Source organism: Penaeus chinensis, chromosome 34 (genome assembly GCF_019202785.1).
Source record: "Penaeus chinensis breed Huanghai No. 1 chromosome 34, ASM1920278v2, whole genome shotgun sequence".
In the NCBI taxonomy this organism is placed as follows: Eukaryota; Metazoa; Arthropoda; class Malacostraca; order Decapoda; family Penaeidae; genus Penaeus; species Penaeus chinensis.
In genome coordinates, this window is record NC_061852.1 from 28,180,535 (window position 1) to 28,190,534 (window position 10,000).

The window sequence follows — 10,000 nt, forward strand, 5'->3', positions numbered from 1 at the left end:
ATGCACCTATCTCTCTACCCACCCCATGGTACCCCCCTCCCCCTCAACAAAACTTATCAATTTCCATGCCTAATCATACAAAAATTCAGTTCTACATTAGAATATGATCCTAGCCATCAAACTTTCTAAGTAGAAGTTACAGTTTATGCTAAGCATTTCCGATAAGATTTTCATCTAAATGATAGGAACTATGTACATTATTTAATAATCTGAATATTTCTTAGGTTCAGTATCAAACTAAAATCTAATCGACTTACTCTAGGGAAATCAATGAGCACAGACTGTGATTATTCTGGTCCCCCATGGCTCTCTCCCTTACAGTCTCTCTCTCTCTCTCTCTCTCTCTCTCTCTCTCTCTCTCTCTCTCTCTCTCTCTCTCTCTCTCTCTCATGATATGACATTGGAATCCGAATTAAGGAATCCCATAGGCTTGAAAGCCACATACGAAGTAAATCTTAGTCCCTGACAAGCGACTAGTAAAGATTAAGTATTGCCGTCGTCCGGCCTCACTCCCAAGGCACTATTGCACCGACCCCCACCACCAGCGGCGGCGACCCGCCACATCCTGATAAGCTTCCAGCCAAGTGGAGCGCCTTAGGGGCCCTCGTGGCCAGACTTGAGGCCTCAGTGCACACGGGCGGTGGCCACGTGCGACGCGGACCGCAGGATGGTGACTGTGTGCATGGCCCGTGTGGTCGCTCGGACGCTCGTGTTGGGCTGGACCGTGGGCGCTTGCTGCGGGTGGACGGGCGTTGCCCCCGAGAGCTCGGTGGTGTGGGTGGCGACAGTGGGTGTGGATGTGGGTGTTGCGGGGCGGGAAGGGGCTGCACCACGTCCCAGGGCGCGGTGCAGCTTCATGCAAGAGGACGATTCTTCGTGCTTGTACAGGTAGGACTTGAGAGCAAAGGATTTGCCACAGCGCGTGCAGGCAAAAGGCTTGACGCTGGAGTGAGTCTGCACGTGCGCGCGCAGGTTGGATTTGTCGGCGAAAGCCTTCCCGCACATGCTGCACCGGAAGGGCTTCTCTCCTGCAATATAAATTGCCTCATTGAGCACGAGAAATCAGACCGTATAAATAGATTGTTTCCAAGACAATCGAATGTAACACGAAAATCGAGAAATTGTGACCGTCGCCTCACCTGTGTGTGTCCTGATGTGTCCCTGCAGCAGCCAGGGGCGGGAGAAGCACTTGCCGCAGGTGGGGCACTTGCAGCCCTGGTTGTGGGTGCGCATGTGCTGGCTGAAGGCGGGCGTGCTCACGTACACCTTATCGCAATACGGACATTTGCGAGCTGCGCGCTTGTCGTCCGGCGAGCGGTGAGTCTGCCTGTGGGGATAGGGTGTCAAGGTGAGTGCATAGCTTCTTCGGCTGCCGTTTGATAGCCATGCCATCATTACTACTACATGCTGTCTCTCTCGCTTATAAACAACGCACCGTCGCTTGATACTAGAGAGAGAAAGGCAAATAACTGACAAGACACAAAACAAAAGAGGTATAAGATGTAAAATCCAGAGTAAAACAAACACGGATCTAAAGGAGTAAATATCTGGCTGGTGACAACTTGACCACCTATTATACAACCGAGAAGATATTTTCGGAGCTATTTTAGGCCAAGTACTTGTCGCGAGCCAAATCTCTCGTGATGATTTTCCCTTTTCGTTTTTGTTAAAAGTAGCATTGTGTTTTCAATGTGGTCTTTAACTCTCGTGAATTTAGTTTTTGTTACATATACAATGTCCCCCCTAAACCACGCTGTTTCAGTGGGGGACCATGTTTGTTTACCGATGACACACCTGCCACCTACCGGTGACAACAGGAAACGCGAATAACCTCATAGTTGCCAAGTCCACATAATTTTCCTTTTCTTTTTGTTAAATTTCTTTAGACTGAATGTTTCTATGTCGGCTGTTGAAAAAGTCAAGCGAGATCATTTTTTTTCTTACTGGTGAGTTTCATATCGGGTTCTTAACAAAACTATGTAGGAATTATGACGATTACTCATCAATTATTTTCATAATTAATTGTTCCAAGATTGATCAAGCACCATAACCAACAAGTGTTCACCTCACGAGGTCCATTGTAAACAATTGGCTCATTCACAAACTAGCGACATGAGTACTGAGAACCTTACTGCGATGAAAGAACACCTACAGACAGCAGAAGGAATGTATCAAGTGATATAAGCTTGAAATGCGGATGATTCGCGGGGCAATGTGTTGATCTTACCTGTGCCTGGCGAGGTTGGACGACGTCGAGTAAGTTCTGCCACACTCAGGACACACGTGGGCGTCCCGGACGGCAGGTGGAGGAGGGGTGGAAGGGGGCGTGGGCGCTGCGGGGGCAGGGCTTCGAGGGGGGCTTGTGCTCAGGTTGAGGGGCTGCTCCGCCTGAGGCGCGACCGTGATGATGGTAGTGTGGGCGTCCAGTTCGAGGACGGGTGTGGTTGTGTCTCTGACGGGTGTGGGCGTCGGCGCAGGCGTAGGCGTGGTGTAGCGGGCGGGAAGGTCCTCGGGTCGCAAGGCCGCCAGCCAGGGCTTGTCAGCGCACACAAGGGCGATGTCAGCGAGCAGCGTGAGGGAATCGTGAGGCCCCGCGGGTGAAGGCGGCCAGGGGGTCTCGCCCTGCGGCGGCGACATGGGGGGCACCGTCCCCGGGACGTTGTACATCACACTCGCCTCTCCCATACCTGTAATGCCAAAACACCACGTAAGAATAAGACGCCTTCGATGGTCAGTTCACAGGGCGCTCTGGCCGTGCATTTCACAGGATAGCTAGGCACCGCTAGTTCACCTTTGAGCACGTTTGGTAAGGAGGAACACTCGTCACTCGGTCGAAAAGGCCGCACATGTGAGCAGTGCCACTTGTTCCTTGCGTGGTGGTGGAGGCACTGGTGGCTGCGGCCGGTGGTTGGCACGGACCACCGTCGCCACGTGCTGCCTACCCAACACCTATTTTGGTACCACCGCCACCCTGATGCCCTGCCTCCCCCAACATGTCTGATGTGCCCTCGCTCTCCACTAACCTGGTGCTCCCTCCTCCAGCCCATCCCTGAAAGCCCTCCGGCGCCCCCGCCACCCTAAAGCTTTGCGAGGGACCTGCCCACTGTACCCTACTTTGCCCTGTGGCTTCGGCCGACGCATGCCCCTTCCTTCGCACCCTGCAGAGGCGGGTGTAAATCTTAACGCCCTATTGCACAGCAAGTACCGTAGTGCCAATCTGCTTTGACCCACTCCTCAAAATGAAAGATTTGACGGTTGGCCAATATTTTAATGAAATCTATCCATATATTCCTAATCGGCTTTTAATTAATCGAACTAGTTTATCATAATCCGATTTATCAACTTCCTCGGGTTTTAAAATATTGCACATCATTTGGAGACTATAAAACAACATCAACCATTTTTATCTAATACGCTGGCAGACAGAAACTGCATCTAGATATCTTGGCACTGACTGCCAGCAATGGGTATGTAGCGTGTGCCACCAGACAGTGGCGCGCGTGCGCTCGAGCGAACTTGTCAGATTCCTTGTTCTCACCTGGCCGTGGCTGTCCTTCTGCCTCTGTCTACCTGTGCAATCGCCCGTCCCTGAGGGTCGCCAAGCGTCCACACACTCAGGCCACGAAGTGTCGTCGTGACAGTAGGTATGCATGGCCGTTTGTGGTCCTCGGGTCACCCTTCTGTCTTAATTCTAGTGCTGCCTTTAGACATGCCTGCTCTTTGTTTCTTTCTGTTGTAATTATTTCTAATTGCAATGGAGCTACAAATACGTCAGATGTTTAACAGCACTATCGGAATGTATGTGTGTGTGTGTGTGTATTCTGTTGTGTTTTTCGTTACCAACTAATAACGGGTGTATCCGTGGTATAAGTTAGTTTCACTTCTTAAAAAAAATATATATATATATATGTATATATATATATATATATATATATATATATATTTCCTGTTTTCTTGTCTTCCTTCTTCCTCGCAGAAGAAGCAAAAAATCACAGACCAAAAAAATGTTATACTGGATTCAAAGTTGGCAGCAGACGTGTGCAACATGGCGGTGACGACTCTGGCAGAGCGAGCGTCCACCTGTTGGCTCCGTGGCGGTGCCAGGCCGGAGGCACTCACGTAGAAGCAGCCTCGCAGCCCCTGGTCACGTGGAGAAGGTTACGTCGGAACACATGTTGAGGAGGAAGCTCAAAGCGTCTGGTTAAACACGTGCATGCTAGTTTGCTTACTTTTGCAGTGGTGCAGTTCCCGGGCTTGTTTTTTCACTCTAATCATTGCCATAAATCTGCTTGAGAAGTGGTTCGACGATTGCTGATGTCTTTAGCTCTTTCTTAATGCTTTTTAGTGATCCCTGGCCGCTATCGCCACAACGTAATTGTATGCTGTCATATATCAAGACGGTCAGAATGCGTCAGGAAGAGTTAAGAGGTCATCAGGCCAGGACACGCTTAAGAAATGTCTATTTACAATATCAGCGTACAGGGTATGCCAGACATTGATGTATGAAGACCTTGGGTCGATGGCACGCAAATCAAGGGAGGAAAAATAGCGGGGACCCGAATGAAGGAAGGACAGCAAAGGGGAGTAGCTTGTGGGGAGGGTAAATACTACGACGGGGAGGAACGGCCCATGACGCAGCCCTGGCGGGGCTCCAATAGGCAACCACCACCTGACGCTGAAATTTACTAACTCCTAACTTTTACACCATAAACTCTGTATTTCATGCAGATTTGGCCACACAGAAGCAACTTGCACAGCAAAACTCCACTTTCTAAGAGCTGAAAAGACAACCATCCAAGCAGCTGCACTGACGAAGCATTAAAGAACCACCCAGCGTGGGTCTCAACATAAGGATGTGAGGAACTGAAGGTAGTTTGATATAAGTCAACATAGGTTGCTCGTAAGCAGGGTCACGCATGAGAGAATTTACAATCAAGACGTAATTGAGTGAAAAGTACGCACAACACTCGGTCGTGTTTATTCTCCAAATGCCATGCCGGCTGCGTCACTTACTCACGGAGAACATGCTAGAAGAGGAAGAGGCGTAGTTCGCCCTGCGCTCCTCATCTGCCATGCCAGGTGATGAGTAATCACGGGGCGAGCCTCTAAGATTTGAGTATGGCAGAAAAAATAGGAACATAGTGTCACGTCTACACCAGATATATTACGCCTTGCGAATAAACTGAAAAGACAGTCATAAAAAAATGTCTTTGTTGTTTTACTCCGCATTCTTGAAGCTTCAAGGCTGAACAAGACGAAGTGAAGTAAGGATAATCAGTGACAAGTATTTGTTTTTGCCCGGTGTGGTCCTCGTGTCGGAACTGTCCTGACCCAGATATTATTTCTGGCTGTTCTCCTTTTGGTTAGTTGCACGACTCAGACACCAAAGAATCCGCCTGCTCATTGCAGAGAACATCCATAGACAACCTTTGCCGAAATTGACTTATTTCGTATCGAAACGAACTGAATTAGAAGAAGCAGTACATTAAATTGATTCATGCTTATAATTCACAGGTAACCTGGCTTTCCAACCAACACGAGGCGCTGCACAAGATCGAGAGAGCTTTCCTAACCGCAGAGCTAAACATTTCCTCAAGCGATCACGCACAATTCAGGTCTCAAGTTACTGGCAAAGAAATGGGGAATTTTGGTGATTAGAAGAGTGTGGATTTCAGTTCCAATTGTGTCTACGCAGCGGAGTTGCAAAGGTACAATTTGATTTTCTTTCGTTTCGTTTTGAAAACGAGGCGCTGAAACGGTCAGTCACAGAAAATGTAATGTCAGCGTGTAGGGTAGCCTTTAATAGATATATTTTCGTTAACATTATTATTTTATCATTATTATTATTATTATTATTATACGGTTACTTTTATTATTATTATTACAAAAGCATTACTTTTATTGTTATTATTGTTGTTGTTGTCTTCTTATTCTTCTTCTTCTTCTTGCTATCATTGTTTAGGTTATAACTATCGTCATCATCATCATCATCATCGTCATCATCATCATCATCATCATCATCATCATCATCATCATCATCATCATCATCATCACCATCATCATCATCATCATCATCATCATCATCATCATCATCATCATCATCATCATCATCATCATCATCATCATCACCATCATCATCATCATCATCATCATCATCACCATCACCATCACCATAACCACCACCACCACCGTCATCACCACCAATACATCACCGCTATAACCAGGCCTCCCAGACACCGGCGGCCAAGTGACGTTTTGTCCCTTTCCGACGGCCTCCCGCCCGCCGTGCTGAGGTGATTCCCAGTCCCTCCTCCCCATTCCCCCGCCCGAAAGAGGACACGGCAATTGGAAGAGGGCGTGAGCACAAGGGCGACATTCCTCCCTTCTGCTTGGGCGTGAGGAAAACCTCTGGTCTTTTTTCATGATTGGTGGGGGGGGGGGCTTGCTTTTATCCTCTTTGGGTGCCGTTGTGTTGTGTTTTGTATTTTTTGTCTAATTATGGTTGTTATTTTCAGTAATATTAGTATCATTAATATTATCCAGCTTAATGTTATGTCCTCTTTCTTCATACTTCATATAAATATATTTTTTTTTTACTTTAACGCACATGCCAAATTCCTAGCTACCCCAGATACTGACACTGGCATCATACAGACGAGTTTCGCAGAATCAAGGCCAACACTAATTTTCTTGGTATCCGCAGACGTTAGAAAAATAAATAAAAAATGAAAAGAGGAAATGTCCTTCCTGTGTTCCCCGAATGCTCTCATATCTCTTCCCCAAAAAAAGACCATCGACCCTAACCATCAAACACTGAAAAAGAAAAAGAAATCTAACCGCACAATAGATGCAAAATTGCCACTCAGCGCCAAACGCTCATAAGTGCCCTACGACCATACACACGGCAGCGGCGAGAGAGCTCCCGGGGCGCGGCGGCGGTGCGGGGGACAACTTCCTTAAATAGCCGAAAAACAACGCGGTGGGGGAGGGCAAGGGCACCGGGGGGGGATGGAGGTGAGGCTGGGGGTGGGAGGGTGTTCAGAAGGGCGGAGGAGAGAACTTTTTGCGGAGAGAACGAAGACGGAATAATAAGAAATGGTTTATTAAATAAAATGAAGAAATACTGGGAGAGATGAAGAAAGAGATAAATATTTACGCAAGCAAAACAACACTTAGAATGCCATTTAACCCAGGAAAAGCGCAGCAGGACATATCCTTTCCTCCTGTTCCTCAGTAGGGGAACAGGAGGGGGGGTTAGGGTCGATGAACAATGTCAGTAGAAACTAGGGGATTTAATTCCTATTGGCGGGTAAAATGATATTCTTAGTGTCAGATGAGGACTGTCATAGAATAGCAGAAGTATGTTGCCAGTGTGAGTTACATCTTAGTTGCTGGATAGTGAATTTTAGTGTAAGAAAATGATGTGTCATTTTTGAAATTCGCATAATGACTGTTGCGCGAACACACAAAGAGGAGGCACAGGGCATCGTGATAACGGGTGGAGGTGGACAGGAAGAAACATTGGGCATCCGGGCAAGGGAGGGGACTGGCAGAGGCGAGCGTGCCAGACGGAAAGCCAGTGCCTATGCGGACTACTTTCCTCTGTGCATAATTAACTGGAGGATCGTAAACTGTTTAGAGATAGTTTATGGCGGAATCAGAGTAGTCTGGCTGTGCTTGCGTAGTACAGGGTACAAGTGGGGGAAGTGTGTTTGCTTTCCCAGGCCAGGTAGGGGGAAGGGCGAGAGGACAGGAAGAGGGCAGGTCAGACTACCCTGCAAGCACTGATAAAGAAAGTTTAGTTTTTGCTCTATTAATGTGTAGTATTGACACAAACTAGCATGTAAGGAGGTAACAAAACGCAGTCGAGGTAGGATATGACAGCCATGCAGTACACGGTATAAGGAAGAGGAAGGAGGAGGAGGAGTAAGAGGAGGAAGAAGAAGAAGAAGAGGAGGAAGGAGGGAAAAGGGAGGTGGGCGGAGTGAAGAGGAGGGAAGAAGAGGAAGAGGAGGTGGAGGAAGAAGTAGAGGAGGAAGAAAAGGCAGAGGAAGAGGAAGAGGAGGTAGTAGGAGGAGGAGCGGGAGGATCAGCAGGAGGAGGTTGAGGAGGAGGATGGCATGCAGCGAGTCAGGCATAGGCAGGACCTGGTGTAAGGAAATACCCCGTTAGCTCGGGAGTATTTTGGTCGCAGGGTGGCATCAGCTTCCTGTCCCACGTCGAAGCTTCCCGTCTAGCGAACAGCCCTCTTTAAACACCCAGTAGCCTCTGGCCCTTCGGCTCTCGCGGGAGAAGACGGCGTCGCGGCACGAGGCGAGGGCCGCCGGCATGCAGACGAGGCACGGTCACGCCGAGGCATGATCTCGCTTGCAATTGGAGCAGGGCGGACGCAAATACAGAATGGACCCAACACATCCGACCGTCCCCCTCGAGCCGCCGACGCTGCTTGTGTCATTGCGCTTTGTCCCGTGTCTTTTTACTACGGCTGCTTTGTGGCTGTGCTGCTTCTTTGGGACCGGTGATTTTTGATGACTTAATTCTTCCTACAAACCATTCTTTCTCAATACAAAGTAACTGCGATAGCAATTAACTAATTGATCATAAGTTTAACAATGTTTATCACAAACAAATGCAAAGTACCACAGTGGTAAATGATGACAATGGGCATATGGTACCATCTACACAACCCAAGAGTCCTCGAAAGGACAGAGAGGCATAAAACTAGAACCACCTGTAGGAGCGCAAAACCACCTGGACGAACGCGAATTAATATGTGAAAATATACGTGTTTGGTGGCATCTACTGCATGACTGAATGCATTAACGAATATACATCTACTAAGAAGGACTTCCAACCACCTGTGGTGATACATGACCACCTGTGAAAATAACCACCTCCCGCAGGTGGTACGAAGAGGGGCGCAAGGCTCAGTCCCCCCCTTTTGCCGATAGTATCCCTCCTCTTCCTTTTCTTGCGCTGCTTCGTTTATTTATATGAACTTACCTGAAAATATTAAAGGAGTGACGACTGAAAGCGACCGTCACCTAGTAATGAATTTTACCAATGTGCTAGCTGTAACATGAATGTCCTATAAGAACTCAGTAAAAGCGATGAAATAGATGCCATTACAGGATGTATGATTAGAATACTTTATTTATCGACATTTTTATTCCACCCCATTTATCCCCTTGTTCCGTCAACCTTTAGTTTACTCTTCTTGAACTCATTCGTTTTTGGTGTCACCTGCTCTCGCTTGTCACCCTCCTCTTGCGTCCGCGAAGAGAATCTGTTCCTACATTCTTCAGCCATTTTTGCCTTCGCAGTCGGGCAGTCACGCCGGTTCAAGTTTTTCCTCATTGGCTCAATTTCTGCCAGCATGAATCCTAATTTGCAAACTGCCCTTATCTGGAAGGGTCAAGGCTTAAAAGGCGATCCTGTGGGACCCAGAAAAGACGTCTGGGGATTTTGTTTATTTGTGTAGATGACTTAACGTCGACGCGTGAATCAGCGTGTCGAGCGAGGCTGCTTCCCCTCGTCGCACGTGCGTCTTCCCTCACCTGACCCACAAGATTTCGTTCAGTCCGCCTGCCAAGACGTGCATCTGTCCGATAAAGAAAAGAAGAGCGCCAGCGCTTTTCAAAGAAGTTTCGTTAACCGAACATGTGGCGGGCATCTGTATTGCTGCCATCTTTCCGCTCATTATTTTTTTTTCGCTTGTTGTTATTATATATACTGCATGGCGGTTTTCACCTCGCTGACTCGGAAAGCCATAGACTTTGCTTTGATAAGATAAAGTTTCAGTGTCAAGACTAACGCAGCCGAGTGTGCGGGTTAGGTCCTGTGGCACCTGGAGGCCGTAGCGCCCCATGCGTCGCGTGCCGGAGCTTCTCCGCGTGTAACCCAACCCTCGCCACGACCCCCACCCTCCCTGTCCCATACCCCACGCACCCTGCCCGGTCCCAGCCCTCACATCGGCTCCCGTCTGCATACGCACACCCCA

At 48.2% G+C, this 10,000-nt stretch overlaps 1 protein-coding gene across 3 annotated transcripts in view; it reads right to left on the reverse strand.

Moving 5' to 3' along the window:
- LOC125043938 (zinc finger protein SNAI2-like) overlaps positions 1-10,000 on the reverse strand; it is a 17,375-nt gene that overhangs the window by 718 nt on the left and 6,657 nt on the right. The window contains exons 1-4 of one of the 3 annotated variants that reach the window (XM_047640326.1): positions 2,792-3,062; positions 2,228-2,687; positions 1,140-1,327; positions 1-1,028 (exon numbers count right to left, since the gene is read on the reverse strand). The exon at positions 1-1,028 is cut by the window's left edge and continues 718 nt beyond it. In XM_047640326.1, the coding sequence (XP_047496282.1) occupies positions 625-1,028; positions 1,140-1,327; positions 2,228-2,687; positions 2,792-3,047 (1,308 nt within the window). In that variant the 5' untranslated portion in view covers positions 3,048-3,062 and the 3' untranslated portion in view covers positions 1-624. Of the gene's footprint in view, positions 1,029-1,139; positions 1,448-2,227; positions 2,688-2,791; positions 3,063-10,000 lie in introns of those variants that run through there. The other 2 variants (XM_047640324.1, XM_047640325.1) reach the window with 2 other exon arrangements.